The 16508-nt window shown below is 40.8% G+C and overlaps 1 protein-coding gene across 2 annotated transcripts in view; it reads left to right on the top strand.

Annotated features, from left to right (window-relative positions):
• Positions 1–16508, top strand: part of PHKA2 (phosphorylase kinase regulatory subunit alpha 2) — a 79705-nt gene that overhangs the window by 13832 nt on the left and 49365 nt on the right. For both annotated transcript variants that reach the window (XM_041741148.1, XM_041741149.1), the window contains 3 exons: positions 10599–10757; positions 13580–13627; positions 14590–14758. In XM_041741148.1, coding sequence (XP_041597082.1) covers positions 10599–10757; positions 13580–13627; positions 14590–14758 — 376 coding nt within the window. The remainder of the gene's footprint in view (positions 1–10598; positions 10758–13579; positions 13628–14589; positions 14759–16508) is intronic.

The raw sequence follows: 16508 nt of genomic DNA, 5'->3' as shown, positions 1-16508 counted from the left end.
TCCATGCCCGGAGCCCGATGTGGGACTCGATCCTGGGACTCCAGGATCGCGCCCTGGCCCAAAGGCAGGTGCTAAACCGCTGAGCCACCCAGGGATCCCCATGTTAAGAAGTTCTTATGTTGAGTTGAAATCTGATTTGAGTTTTAGTAAGTGAGAAAATTGAATCCGTCTTTCAGAGGACAACCTTTCAGCTCTTTGAAGATGCTAACTTTCTCTCCCTTAAGCCTTCTCTAAACACCCATATTCTTCCCCTATTCCTGTGAAATTTGGCTTTTAGTCTATTCATATCCCAAATTACCCTCTAGGGACAGTCTAGGTCATGGATGTCCATTTTATTTTTTTTATTTTAGTTTTTAATTTTTATTTTTTTGGAGGGAGGGGCAGAAAGAGAAAATTTTAATTGAACAGGTTCCACACCTAATGTGGAGCCTGATGTGGGGCTCAATCCCACAACCCTGAGATCATGACCTGAGCCAAAATCAAGAATTGGATGCTTAACTGAATGAGCCACCCAGGTTTCTGCTGTGCATACTTGACTTGCTTCTTCAAGTTCCCAAAGAAAGACTGAACAGAAGAATGTGCATAATAATAAAACAAGCTTTCTTAAAGGATAATTATTTGTGTTAACTATGCATAATACAAATGTATGTAGATAGATAATATCTATACTTTTAACTATCTTTGAAAAGGTATTTTAGACTATAAATTAGTAAAAATATAATCTTTATTGTACATTTGTTTATCTAAGTAGACCAGGACCTCTAGAGTGGTGAACAAAAAAGACAGACTTTTCCCTTAGAAAGCTTAAAGCATAAGAACAATTCTTAAGATTGTTACAGGAAGATATCCCATGTTCATGGAGTAGAAGACAATATGATGGAGGTAGCAGTACTCTCCAAAGTGATCTACAGATTTAAGGCGATCCTATCAAAACCTCAGCTGCTTTTTTGTAGAAATTAACAAGGTGATCCTAAAATTCATTTGGAAATGCAAGGGATCCAGAATCTTGAAAAAGAAGAACAAAGTTGAAAAACTCACATTTCCTGATTTCAAAACTTGCTAGAAAGCTGACAGTAATGAAGACAGTGTGGTGCTGGCCTAAGGATATAGACATACAGATCAATGGAACAAAAGGGAACAGAATTGTGAGTTCAGAAATAAACCACTACATTTATGGTCAGGCGATTTTCTACAAGACTGTTAAATGGAGACAGAATACTGTTTTCAACAAATGGTACTGGGACAATTAGATATCCACATGCAAAGCAATGAATGGACCCCTTTCTTGTACCATATATAAAAATGAACTCAAAATGGATCATAAACTTAAACGGAAGAGCTAAAACTATAAAACCCTTAGAAAAAAATGCAGGAATAGATCTTCCTGACTTTAGGGGAAGCAAAGGCTCCTTAGTACATTAACAAGAGCACAAGCGACAAAAAAATAAATAAATAAACTGGACTTTATAAAAAATTGCTATTGTACTGCAAACCATACCATTAAAGTGAAAAGACACCCACAGAATGGGAGAAAATTGCAAATCACATATATGTTAAGAGACTTGACTTAAGAATACCTAAAGGACTCTTAAAATTCAATATTAAAAGATAAATATCTCAATTTAAGAATTGAGAAAGGATCTGAATAGACACTTCTCCAGAAGTGATATACAAATGACCAATAAGCATGTGGAAAGATGCTCGTATTACAAACTGTCCAGGAAATGCAAGTCAAAACCACAATTGAGATTACCATTTCACACCTAGTAAGATAGATGCAATAAAAAAGACAGGGACGCGTGGGTGGCTCAGCAGTCGGGCACCTGCCTTCGGCTCAGGTCATGATCCTGGGATCCAGGATCAAGTCCCGCATCAGGCGGGACTTGATCCTGTACAGTATTTTATCAGTAATTATTACAGTATTAAATCAGTACAGTAATTTATTTATTCATGAGAGACACACAGAGAGAGAGGCAGAGACATAGGCAGAGGGAGAAGCAGGCTCCTCGCAGGGAGCCTGACGCGGGACTCAATCACGGGACCCCAGGATCGTGTCCTGGGCCGAAGGCAGGCGCTAAACCACTGAGCCACCCAGGGATTCCCCTGTAGGTTGTCTTTTTATCTCTCTCTCTTTTTAAAAAGATTTTATTTATTCATGAGAGAGACAGAGAGAGAGGGGCAGAGACATAGGAAGAGGAAGAAGCAGGCTCCCTGTGGGGAGCCGGCTGTGGAAATCTATCCCAGGACCCCAGGATCAGGCCCTGAGCCAAAGGCAGATGCTCAACCGCTGAGCCACCCAGGCGTCCCTGTCTTTTTATCTGTTAACAGTGTCCTTCATAGAGCAAAAGCTTTTACTTTTGCTGAGGTCTAATTTATTGATTTTTCTTCTATGGATTGTGCTTTTGGTTCCATGGCTAATTCTGCCTAACTGTGGGTCATGAAGGTTTTTCTTCTAGGTTTACCTATAAAAGTTTTAGAAGTTTCCATTTAACATTTAGATCTGTGATTCATTTTGAGTTAACTTTTGTATAGAGTATAAGATTTAGATATAGAGAGTCATATTCTTGCATATGGATGTCCAGTTTTTCCAACAATATTTTAAAAGTTTTTTCCATTATGTATCTTTTATTATACTCATTACTTTTGGTATTTGCTTTGTTTTATAACCATGTTAACAACTATTTTGACATCTAAGGTTCACTATTTTTGTTTACTCACCTAACATTTTAAAAAATACATCTTTTTATTATTTTCATTCTTTCCTTGAGTGGCTGCAATATTTGAGTATTGACATACAATGTTATATTAGTTTCAGGTGTACAGCATAATGATTGAATAGTTATGTATATCACAAAATACCACAGTAAGTCTAGTTACCATCTGATGCCATACAAGATTTTTTACAGTATTGCTGACTGTATTTCCTATGCTGGACTGTTCATCCCTGTGACTTATTTATTTTATAACTGGAAGTTTGTACCTCTTAATCCCCTCCACCTGTTTCACGCATCCTCCCGCCCCCTGCCCCTCTGGCAACCACCAATTTGTTCTTTGTGAATGAATCTGTTTCTATTTGTTTTTGTTTTTTAGATTCTACATGTAAGTGAAGTCATATTGTATTTGTCTTTCTCTGACTTCACTTAGCATACTACCCTCTAGGTCCATCCATGTCACAAATGGCACAATATCATTCTTTTTTATGGGTGAGTAGTAGTCCATTATACATGTATATACTGCATCTTCTTTATCCATTCACTTATCACTTGAATTGCTTCCATATCTTGGGTGTTGTAAATAATGCTGCAGTAACATAGGAGTGCACATATCTTTTTTAAATAAGTGTTTTCATTTTGGGGGGCGGGGAATGCAGTAGTGGAGTTACTAGATTATATGGTATGTCTATTTTTCATTTTTTGAGGAACCTCAGTACTATTTTCCACAGTGGCTGTACCAATTAACATCCCACAAGTGTTCCCTTTTCTCCATATCCTTGCAAACACTTGTTATTTCTTTCGTTTTCATACAAGCCATTCTAACGGGTATAAGGTGATCTCATTGTGGTTGGATTTGCATTTCCCTGGTGATTAGTGGTGTTGAGCATCTTTTAATGTGTCTGTTGGCCATCTGTATGTCTTCTTTGGAAAAATTTCTATTCAGATCTTTTTCCCATTTTTATATCAGGCTATTTGTTTTTTGTTATTGAATTGTATAAATTCTTTTTATATTTTGGATATAAACCCCTTATTGGATATATTATTTTCAGATATCTTCTCCCATTCAGTAGGTTGCCTTTTTATTTTGTTGTTTCCTTCACTATGCAAAAGCTTTTTGTTTTGATGTAGTCCTAATAGTTTATTTTTGCTTTAGTTTCCCTTGCCTAAGGAGACCTATTCATAAACATGTTGCTAAGGTTAGTGTCCAAGTGATTATAGTCTATGTTTTATTTTAGGAGTTTTATGGTTTCAGGTCTTGTGTTTAAGTCTTTATTTCAAGTTACTTTTTATGTATGGTATAAAAAAAGTGGCCCACTTTAATTCTTTTGCATGTAGCTGTCCAGTTTTCCCAGCACCATTTATTGAAGAGACTGTCTTTTCCTCATTGTATATTCTTGACTTCATTGGTGTGGATTAGTTGACTGTATAATCCTGGGTTTATTTCTGGATTCTCTATTCTGTTCTATTGATCTATAGGTCTATTTTTGTGCCAGTACCATACTGTTTTCATTACTATAGCTTTGTAGTATATATTGAAATCTGGGGTTCAGCTTTGTTTTTCTTTCTCAAGATTACTTTGGCTCTTTGGTGTCTTTTGTGGTTCTAAAGAAATCTTAAGATCTTTTGTTTTAGCTTTGTGAAAAATGCTACTGGTATTTTTTTTTCTTTAGGATTTATTTGTTAGAGCACAAATAGAGAAGGGGCAGAGGGAGAGAATCTTCAAGCAGACTCCATGCTAATTGGGGAGCCCGACACAGGGCTCAATCTCATGACCCATGAGATCATGACCTCGCCCGAAACCAAGAGTTAGATGCTTAATCAGCTGAGCCACCCAGGCATCCCAAATGCTATTGGTATTTTGATAGGAATTGCATTGGATCTGTAGATTGCTTTGAGTAGTGTGGGCATAAATTTAATTTAATTAACTTAATTCTTCCAAACCATGAGTATGGTGTATCTTTCCATTTGTTAGCATGATTTCGTTTTGGAAAGTTGTGTGCTTCTAGGAATTTATTAATTTCTTCTTGTTTATCTAATTTGTTGGCATATAATTTTTCATAATATTCTCTTACTACTTTGCATTTCTGTGTTCCAATGCACTTATAAAAAGGCTGTCCTTTTGGGGCAGCTGGCTGGATCAGTCAGTAGAGCATGTGACTCTTGATCTCAGGGTTGTTAAGTTTGAGCCCCATATTGGGTATAGAGATTACTTAAAAATAAAATCATTTTTTAAAAAAAGTTGTCCTTTCCCTGTTTGTCTTTAGACTTTTATCAAAAATCAATTTGTAGGGCAGCCCAGGTGGCTCAGCGGTTTAGCACCACCTTCAGCCCAGGGCCTGATCCTGGAGACCCGGGATCGAGTCCCACGTCAGGCTCCCTGCATGGAGCCTGCTTCTCACTCTGCCTGTGTCTCTGCCTCTCTCTCTCTCTATGTCTCTCATGAATAAATAAATTCATGAGTGTCTGCCTCTGGCTCAGGGCCTGATCCCAGGGTCTGGGATCGAGTCCCACACTGGGCTCCTTGCAGGGAGACTGCTTCTCTCTCTTCCTATGTCTCTGCCTCTCTCTGTGTGTCTCTCATGAATGAATAAATAAAATATTTTTAAAAATCAATTTGTTGTATTTGTATGGATCTATTTCTAGACTCTCTGTTCTAGCCACTATGTATGCATCCCTTAACCTCTTATTAGGTACAGACACATTTAGGTGTTATGTCTTCATCACGAGCTGACCCTATTGTTTTTATAACCATCCTCTATATCCCTGTTAATATTCTTTGCTATGAAGTCTAATTTGTCTGATTAATATCTTTATTCCCTTTTCCTCTTACTCCATCCCAAAGAGTAGGAATTTCATTTTACATAATACCATTTTATAAGCCAAAAAGCAAAATACAGGTGGTTCATTACCATATTAATCTCAGATTGCTTCACATTCACTTATGGGTGGGCTGTGAGGGTGGAGGTCCCAGCCCACCACAGCTAGCAGGTGAGATCATCATGGCAGTATAATTGTTCACAATTATTTACATAATAATTGTTTTATATAATTGTTCACATAATAGTTATTCACAGTTATTTGCTTTTCATCCTTAGGGGGAGGATTTCACATTTCTACCTTGTTGAACTCAGAAATGGCTGTGAGGCTTGCTTTCACAGATGATATAAGAGAAGATGTAATGTGTCAGTTGTGGCTAGCAGCCTGAAGAGGCAGTTCATGGTTTGCTGTGTTTCTTGTCCTTTGCCATGAGATGAGCAGTGTTGTGGGTATAGGCTGTTTTAGTAGCCTGGTTCCTAGAGGAAGGACAACACAGAGCAGAACCACAGGCTACCAAGGATGGACACGAGGCATGGAGGAGAAATGAATATTCATTGTTATAAGCCACCAAGATTTTAGTGTTGTCTGTTACCACAGCACAGAGGTCCAGGCCTGGGCCTTATTCATTCTAGGCTTTTCTCTCATAAACAGGAGCCAAAAAAGGGCACTTTCTCTAAATTAGAAGTGAAGAAGTGGTAGAGAAGGTAAGATGGGCTGACAAATGACTAAACCTGAATGACAAAAATGCCCAGCTCTTGGCTCCTTGCCCTCAGTGAGACACAATTTATGTTGGGTTCATTTGTCTCAGGCCTCTTCTAGAGTTTAAGGATGTCATTGTCGGTTCCCTTGCAGCAGGGGTGCTGAGTTCTCTGGCTCAGTCCTGTGCCATCTCTTCTAATACCACACTGGAACACTACCATTGACTCCTCATGGCTCTCCTAGTAGCTCTGTTGTCTGCATTTGGCCCCATCCTTTTCCTTCACGGCCCATACCTGTCACCTCAGGAAATGGTTGTTGAGAGGTAGTGATGCTTATTACAGAATTTGTCACTCATTTTTTCAGGTGAAGTACACAGAGAGTTTAGTAAAATAAACAGAAAGGGAAGATTTATTTGAGCAAAATTCTGGGCTAAAGAAAGGGAAAGATAAAGACCTGGAGGTGGAGAGGGTATAGAGGGTTTTTGTCTCAAACATATCAATGGAATAAATATATCCACAGCAGTATTTACTATAAAAATAAAAGAAAGCACCAGGCTTTTTTTTCTTCCCCTAACAAAACTAATGATGGTTACATTAAGGTAACTTGTAGATTCTTCCCCTAACCACTGTCTCCATCTGATTTCCTAAAATAATTATATGAAAAAGTAACGTGAATAAAATCTGTTCAAATAGGTTGATAATATAGTTAGCAGTTATTGAGCTAATTTGTACTAGACATAGTCCAAAATGCTTGGTATGAATTTACTCATATAATTCTCACAAACAACCCTATGAGGTCTAGGTACTGTTGTAATCCCCATAAGATAGATGGAGACGCGGAAGTAATTTGTCCAAGGTCAGCTGGATTGTGGTAGAACTTTTTACACAGGCAGTTTGTTTCCAGAACCTGTGCTCCTAAATACAATACACTGAAGGTTGTGTGTGAGTATTGATAGAATTAAATTATATCTTTGAAAGATTAGAAAGCAGCATATAGTTAAAATGATCATATCTGAGGCCATAGGCTTAGCCTAAACAGATCTACTCACTTTGCTCCTGTTGACTGCAGTTTGCCTGTTTCTCTTTAGCTTGTAACATCGCATCAGCTTCAGCTACAAAGGCCTTTTGTTCCCCCTCCATTTAGATAGCTAGTGCAAGTAAAAGACCCCAGAGATCTATAGAGATGGACTGATGGGTGGGTCACAGAAGCGGGTGAGTGAGAATGTGGGGGGTACAGCATAAGCCGCCTCCAAGTAGGGGAGTCACACAAAGGCAAACCCACTGGCTCAGCCTTAGGGGAAGGGACAGCAGAACGGCCATCACAGCAGAGTGTCTCCCAGTCTGTACTCATTTCAGTTATTATGAATTACATCAAAATAGAACCTCCTACATCTTACAACACAACACATTATTTTTTATAGACTTAAAGAGAGAAGCACATCTTAGCTAGGGCTGCCATAACAAATACCACAGACTGGGGTCCTAAACAACAGAAATTTATTTCTCACAGTTCTGGAGGCTGGGAAGTACGAAATCAGGCTGCCAGCATGATCAGGTCCTGGTGAGTGCCCTCTTCCAGCTTGTAGACAGCCAGCTTCTTGTTGCAACCTCACATGACAGAGTGCAAGCTAACATTCTGGCCTCCTCTTAAAAGGACACTAGGCCCCCTTCATGAGGGCTCTACCCTCATGACCTAATTGCCTCCCAAAGGCCCCACCTTCAAATAGCATCACATTGAATTAGATTTCAACATATGAATATGGGAGAGATGGGGTGCCCAGGTGGGCCCAGTTGGTTAAGTGTCTGACTCTTGATCTCAGCTCAGGTCTTGATATCAGCGTCCTGAGTTCAAGCCTTGCATTCATTCAAGCCCAGCATGGAGCTTACTTAAAATGAATGAATGAATGCATATGAGGAGACACAGATATTCAGTCCATAACAGTAAGTATTCCTTTCACTGAGTGCAGTAGCACCCCAAGTTAACATGGTTTGAGTATGCACATTTGAATGTGGGGATCTCCAAAATACCCAGACTGTGTCTCTGTAGTGGAACAAGGAGTTCAGACATTCTAGCTCTGTGTGGGGATAAACTGATCTGCTTCAACAGTCAAAGAAGTTAACTTACAGTTAACAGGACAGTGAGATTTCATAATCCAAACCATACTTGGCACTATGTGTAAGTTGTCACTGCTGTGTCATTGGAAGGCTGTTTTTCTCAGTGGGCTCGTGGTTGATGGATACACCAGAAAGGAGCTGATTTCTTTCCCTGGATCTCCTGATGGTTTGCTGTCCTGGGATTAGCCACCTGGCCTCAGAATAGTTTGAGTTGCCCATGTTATATGTTGTTGGTGCATACTGATATTCTTAAAAATTCTAATCGTCCAGTGTTGGAATAAGACTCGTACCTTCACTCAGCCATTTCTAGACTTCAGTTCCAGACTTTAAAATGATTGATTTGTAATTGTTAGCTATGGAACAGTGTCAAAATACAAAATACTGTTGCCCCTGAGGGCAGTATCAGTTGAGTTTTAGATGTTTTTGGAGAGGGCATAGGTTAGTTGAAGGAGAAAGCCAAATATTTAATTCCTTATGTGGGACCATTTGAAACTATGCCAAAGTATTTTGACTTTGAAAGTATACAACTGGATGGATCAGTCAGTTAAGTATCTGCCTGTGGTCAGGTCATGATCCCAGGGTCCTGGGATCGAGTCCCACTTCAGGCTCCCTGCTCGGTAGGGAGTCTGCTTCTCCCTCTCCCTCTGCCCCTGCTCATGATCTCTCTCTCTCAAATAAATAAATAAAATCTGATTTAAAAAAAAAAGAAAGTACCCCCACTTTTTTCATGAGCTTTCTTGTAAATAATTTAATACCCCTTTGAATAACTTTAAGCTGGGAAGTTTCTATATTTAATTAGATGTATTTTATTAGATACATATTTCTTTGCATATTTTCAGGAAAAGTCAACAAGGCTTTATCTTTATGTGACTCTTTTTTTGCCCTACCCATTTTATTTCTAGGCACAGAGTTCATTGGCACCGGCTTTTGAAAAAATATAGCTTCTTTGAGATATAATTTGCTTATCATATAATTCATCTATTTAAAGTAAATAATGTAATGATTTTTAGTATATTCACAGAGTTGTGCATCATCACCATGGTCCATTGGAACAATTGGATCACCCCTAGAAAGGAAGAACCCTGTTAACAATCACTCGTTCCCCACTTTCTCCCATCTTCCCCTGAACCCAGCTCTAGACAACCACTAATCTACCTTCTATCTCTACAGATTTGCCTATTCTGGACATTATAAAGAAATGGAATCATGCAATATGCAGTCCTCTGTGACCAGCTTTTTTTTTTTTTTTTTACTTAGCATCGTGTTTGCAAGGTTCACGCATGCTATAGCATATAGTATTAGTATTTCTTTCCTTTTTATTGCTGAGTAATATTTCATTGTTTGTATAGACCACATTTTGTTCATTCATCAATTGATGAGCATTTGGGTTGTTTCCACTTTTGGGTCATTATGAATAATGCTGTTAGGAATATTGTATATATTTTTTGTGTGTGAAGATCTGGCTTTTTAGTGACTCAGCTGCCCTTTTAAATATCATAGCTACATAGGACACCCTGATGTCCTCTTGCTTAGTGCCTCCTTTTTGGTCTCATGAAGCATCTGGGTTCACAGACAAGGCAGTGGAGGCCCAGTTAGGGTAGGCGACTTCCCCTGGCACATAGAGGTGGCTGGTGGAGTGGGACTCTATATCCAGGTCTCTCCCTCCCAGGTTCAGCACTTCACCAACTGGTGTGGAAACATGAAAGCAGAAGAAGACCTAAAGCTTTCAGTGCACAGATTTATAAGAGTTGTGGGATACCAAGTGGCTCAGTGGTTGAACATCTCTGCCTTTGGTCCAGGTCACGTGATCCCGTAGTTCTGGGATCGAGTCCCACATTGAGCTCCCTGCAGGGAGCCTGCTTCTCCCTCTGCCTATGTCTCTGCCTCTCTCTGTGTCTCTCATGAAAAAATAAATAAAACCTTAAAAAAATTTTTAAGAGTTGTGTAGACTTTGTTGTTTCTTCTCTTTGTCATAGCACGATCTGGTTTGAAAGCAAAAGAATAAAACATCAGTCAGAAGGTTCCTTAGAGACTTTCTAGTCTAATATTTATGTTATACAGATGAGGAAATCAAAGCCCAGAAAAGTGATGTCCCTTCTCACCCGTGGTCATGCTGTTGGTGGCAGAGCAAGGAGTAGAACTTGTGTGTCTACTCCTTACCTCAGCCCTCATTGGGCCCTCTTAGGGTGAGCATTCATTTGCCAAGAGCTGGGTGAGGGTGGTGCTGAGTCATTTTGTGTCTCTTCTCTAATAGAATCCTGTCACAGGGCTGCTGTCGGCCAGTCATGAGCAGAAGGATGCTTGGGTACGGGATAACATCTATAGCATTCTGGCTGTGTGGGGCCTGGGCATGGCCTACCGCAAGAACGCCGACCGTGATGAAGACAAGGCCAAAGCCTACGAGCTGGAGCAGGTAATGCTGACTGGCAGCTATGTCTTGGCTGCTCAGCACCTTTTCCTTGAACTGAAAAGCCTACAAGGAAGTAGCTGTGCAGAAGAGTTGGGTGTAGGCATCACCTCCATTTCTGCTATAAAATATTTTAGGGAGGCCCTTAGGTGTTCTCAACCTCTCCTTGGTCGTTTTGAGATTTCTTTCCCTCCTTAAAAAAAACAAAAATCACTATTCTGAAAGGGAAAAGAGAGCATCCAAATTTGTAACTAGCTACATTTCTTTCACACATGCTCTGTCAATTTTATATATACTTATATACAAAATGTCATTATAAACTAATATGATTGTTTTTAAGGAGTCAGCACACCAGAAATATACATTCCAAAGTGTAGTAGCCTGGAGTAGTCATGTTGAAAGGGTATTTAACCAAACAGTATTGCTACTGCTTAAAACATTTTTGGAATTTCCCTTAGAAATTCCTTTCTAGTTTGAACCATTCCAAAGCAGTCTTATTAATTTATAGTCACCCTTTAATTTTGAACCACATTGGTGTTGTCCAATATTCATGCCTATGTTCCTGTACAGCACAATGAAGTCCTTTTATTGATTTCCAAAATCAGAAATCAACATGTTCACCAAAGCAAAGATTTGCTATCATTGAATATGTAAGAAAATAATCTGCCCTTGAGCGTAGGAGGTATTTTCAGAGCATTTTGAGTGATAGCTTTGAAGTAGGAAGCATTGACATATAACAGTGTAGTTCTCTTAGCATGAGAGCCTTTGGGATTTATCTTTGATTCACGTGTTTCTCATTGACCCTCACAGCCAGCAGATTATCAGGTTCAGGGAGAGTTCTTATTGCCCAATCAGTGCTTGTTACAGCAACCAAAGTGGGCAGGCGTGGCAGGCAGCCTTAACGGCGATAGGGAAACTAACAGAGGAAGCCTGTCTGTGGGAGCAAGGGAATGACGGTTTGGATTTGACTAGATATGCTGAGTGTAAGGTGATGAAATCACCAAGTCTTGGAGGTAAGGCAAGAGGTAGTTTTAAAATACGTTTGCAGCAAGCACTGAATGCTCTTCCAAGAAGTTGGATGATTATTACATAAGTGAATCATTCTTTAGCAGTATAGTAATTTAGTTTGGGTGTTCACCAAACTCCCCATCCTCCTTTGAGACAAAATCAAAGTAAAGCTTGCCTGTCTACACATGCCCTTGCATGCACACACCCTGTACCTCTCCTCTCTAAGCGTTTTCTGATGTAGGCTAGAGTTGACTAGATTTGTTGTGCTATGAATGACAGTAGTGAGGCACAAACAGGCCACGTTGTTGTGTTGAGTGTTGTTAATAACTAAAGAGAGACATTTCCCTTGATTATGGAGGATAACATGGGATCTTCCAATGATCCTTAACAGGGCCGCTGTTTCATTTGGGGCATAGGAAGTAGTGTTACTCATTGTGTGAGACTATCCTGTGCATTGCAGGACACTTAGGCTTCTTGGTCCCTATTCACTAAATGCTGGTAGTACCCACCTTCATCATAGTGACAATTAAAATGCCTCCAGCCCCACATTTCTAGATGTTCCTCCACCTCTGGGGGATGAGAATGTCACCTCCAGTTGGGAACCACCGTGCTTCTGTATATTGGAAATAACTTTATTCAAGGGGAAGTCGGTTGACAAATATTTGTGCTATCCACTATAGGATATGTTAATTATAACGATGTTTGTTATACCTTATTAAGAGGTAACATTTTCTGCCTCCAAAGAGTCTATGACATAAAGTGAGATGGTATTCTAGAATCCTAGGATTTTAGAGGCAGAAGGATCTGGAGGATGATTCATTCCAGACTTCTCTCTGGTAATGAACTTTCGTGGCCTTTCACTACATTGCTCCCCTGCAGACCGTGCACATTCTACAAGAGAGGAGATGCTCATGGTCCTGGGTGGGAACTTCTTTCAACTGGGCTACTTCAACCTATAAAATAATTCCATTCTGCAGCTACTTGTGAATTAGTTTTTATTTTTTTATTTTTATATTTTTTTTATCATGTTTTTAATAGGACAGCTTAAGACCAGTCTTTTGATAGGTCTGAATTGTGGAAGAAGTGGGAGGTAACATAATGTATTGACAGTGTGGGCTCTGTTCTCTATCCCCTGCCCGCTGGGAGACTTCAGCAACATTGCATCATCTCTCAGCCTCAGGTTCCTCATCTATAAAGCAGGGTAACAATTACATCTGCCTCATAAGGTTGTTGCAGGAATTAGACAGAATCCAGGTCAAGTGTTTTGTACAGCGCCTGGAGAGACAGTCTGATTTTCAGAGTACTGTTATTGTTCATAATGATAATGATAATAGTTGATGGCAATACATATTAAGAAACCCTGGCAGCTACTTGCATTTTGTAAGAACTTTACTCAATAGTCCAGTGATGGTGTCACAGATGGCCTTTTTGGCAAAGCATCATTACTTTGGGGCAGGCATGGTGGGCTTAATTCATCTTTGGCATAACAAAAATAAGAATTGTGATATCAGAATTAAGCATCAGGGTACTAGGCTTACAAAATTGTCTTGCTAAAATACCAGTGAGGAGTCCCTGGGTTTCAGAACTGGAGGTGCCATCTGGTGCAACCCCTTTATTCCTGAGAAGTCACTGCATCAAGATTTTCTTTCTTCGCAATGGAGCAGAGATAATCTAAACATTCAGAATACTTGTATATGCTCAGGGTGTGCCTTCTCAGAGAAGACGCCAGACAGCCCTGGCTTATGGACCATGTGGTGAGGAGGTTGTTTTCCTGGAGCAGGGAAGCTGGCTTTGTCACCGATCCCACTTTATTTCCACAGAACGTGGTGAAACTGATGCGGGGTCTTCTCCAGTGCATGATGAGACAGGTAGGTGGAAAATAACAAATGTATTTTCAGGTCATCTGAGTGGGCATTTTGTCACTTTTGTGGTGACAATGAACATTCCTAAAACATTTTGAGCTTTTCTTTTTTTTTTTTTTTTTTTTTTTACATTTTGAGCTTTTCTTAAGTGGAAGAGAAGTTGAAAATACTTTGCTTGCTTTGTCCTTTAAAATCATCTTCAATAATCTTATACTATAGAATCGCAGACTCAAAGGACTCTGTTTCTCAGACTCTCCTTTGAAGAGTTACTTGTGTAAAAGGAGAGCATGCACTTTTTTTTAAGTGGGGAAGAAATCCTTGTTCTTAAAAGCCACTCCCAGACAGCCATATAGTATTGTTTCTTCTGTTGAGTGTATAAAAGGGTTTCTTTTCATTTGAGTTGAAAATGCTTAAGTTTTTACAAGTCAGCATTATTATTTACTGGTATTTTCAGTGAGGAGTAAATAAAATAATACACTGAGCTCATACTGTGTACAGAATATCATACTAGGATCTGCACAGATTCCACGATGAATGATACTGTCCCTACTCTTCATCTGCATGTTCCTGGTTAGCCTTCAAAGACCTAGTTGCTCTTTTCCTTTTGACATAAGGAAATGAGAAGCAGAAGTTGAAACAGGCCCTCTTTCTTCCCCTTTCTTTCACTGAGTACCTTCCATGTGTCAGCTCATCCAGGGTTTATGCAGACAAGGAAACCCTTTGGCCTGACCCCTCGCCCTGCAGAGCTTGTTGAAATCCTGCTGGGCTGGGACATCCCTGGTGTGGGCAGGAAGAGTCCCCCGCACGGCCCCTGTGTGTGGTGCTCATGGTGAACACGTACTGCCTTCCATCTCTTTGCCTCCCAGAGGTAGCAGATGAGAGGTCCAGACCCAAGCGATGGACCCTGGGTGTGGCTTCTGCCAGCCCTGAACCCCATAACTGTGGAGCCGGCTTGCTCTCTCCCTCAGGTGGATAAAGTAGAGAAGTTCAAGCACACTCAGAGTACCAGAGACAGCTTGCACGCCAAGTACAACACTGCCACCTGCAGCACCGTGGTAGGTGACGACCAGTGGGGCCACCTCCAGGTGGATGCCACCTCCCTCTTCCTCCTGTTCCTGGCCCAGATGACTGCCTCTGGTGAGCCAGGGCCCTTGGGGCCCCTTGTACAAGGAGTGGCGATCCAGGAGGGGATGGGGAGGGGCAGGCATTGATCCAAATTCAAAATAAGTTATTTCTGTAAAGCAAAAGCATGCATTTTTATAATATTGTGTACGTTGATTCTGTGACTTGCCGACAGCGAGCCTTCTGAGGACCTAGAGGACAAAGGTCCGTTGAGCCAGCTCTGTCAGCCTTTCTCTGTTGACCCCAAAGCTAGCCCTGGCACTTCCCCCTTTCCTTTCACACCCCCTTCTAGACACACTTTCATTTACCCGAATTATATACAAACAATGTAATTTCTAGAAGTTGGCAGTCTGCCCAGAGTGGTCAGTAGGTCCATAGCCTCCATGCTGGGAGTACTCCCCGACTGTGAGCACCGTTCCGTAGCCCAAGCTGTCGGCTTCCATGGCAGCTTGGACACTGGGCCTCCTGAGCTCCAGACTGCCGTATATCTCTGCTAACCAAATGGTGTCTCACATGATGCAGTCGACTGCGATGGCCCCCAGGGGTTAGGTCACTTAGCTGCTCTGTCTCAGACTTCTTTTTTTTTTTTTTTAAATTTTTATTTATTTATGATAGTCATACAGAGAGAGAGAGAGAGAGAGAGAGAGGCAGAGACACAGGCAGAGGGAGAAGCAGGCTCCATGCACCGGGAGCCCGATGTGGGATTCGATCCCGGGTCTCCAGGATCGCGCCCTGGGCCAAAGGCAGGCGCCAAACCGCTGCGCCACCCAGGGATCCCTGTCTCAGACTTCTTATCCCCAGTTCAGTAACCTGGCCTTCTGAGTTAGAGGCTTCCCATGTATTTCAGACTGAAAAGGTGAAACTCTAAATGCAGCAGAAATCCGTAAATAATACTGTTACAGTTTTATGAATAAACCAGGCATTTATAAAAATACTTTTTGGTTATGAAAATTAATATGATCCCACTGTAAATAGCCTGGAAGATATAACAAAATACAAAGAAAAAAAAATCCCTCTGCCAATTTGCATTTGAATGTCTCTCCTCTAAATTATTTTTTTTCTATTTGTCATCTTGTTTGCATAATAGTAGTCTTTATTATTTAGCATTATAACCTAAGAGTTTACCCCATGATCTTACAAGCTCTTCATAAACATAATTTCAGTGACTTTACCAATGGATATACCATAAACTATTACCTTATTCTTTTTTCCCCTAGTATAACTAATGTTGCAATACCAAATTTTTCTTTTAAGATTTATTTATTTGAGAGAGAGTGTGGCAGGGATGGCAGAGGGAGAGGTAGAGAGAATCCTCAAGCAGACTTCATGCTGAGTGCAGAGCCTGAGACGGGGCTCAATCCCAGGACCCCGAGACTATGACCCGAGCCAAAATCAAGACTGCCACTTAACTGACTGAGCCACCCAGGCACTGCCCTATAATACCAATTTTGACCCCATCTCTCCTTGCTTCCTTCTGTTAGATATCCTTCAGAGGCTACTTATATATATTACCAAATTGTTTTCAGAACAGTTTGCTAGTTAAACTACCCCCATTGGGACAGCCCAGGTGGCTCAGCGGTTTAGCGCTGCCTTCAGCCCAGGGCATGATCCTGGAGACCTGGGATCGAGTCCCACGTCGGGCCCCCAGCATGGAGCCTGCTTCTCTCTCTCTATCTCTCTCTCTCTCATAAATAAATAAAATCTTGGGATCCCTGGGTGGCGCAGCAGTTTGGCGCCTGCCTTTGGCCCAGGGCGCGATCCTGGA

The sequence above is a fragment of the Vulpes lagopus genome, chromosome X (assembly GCF_018345385.1).
Source record: "Vulpes lagopus strain Blue_001 chromosome X, ASM1834538v1, whole genome shotgun sequence".
Lineage (NCBI taxonomy): Eukaryota > Metazoa > Chordata > Mammalia > Carnivora > Canidae > Vulpes > Vulpes lagopus.
This window is presented reverse-complemented; position numbering and strand designations above follow the sequence as displayed.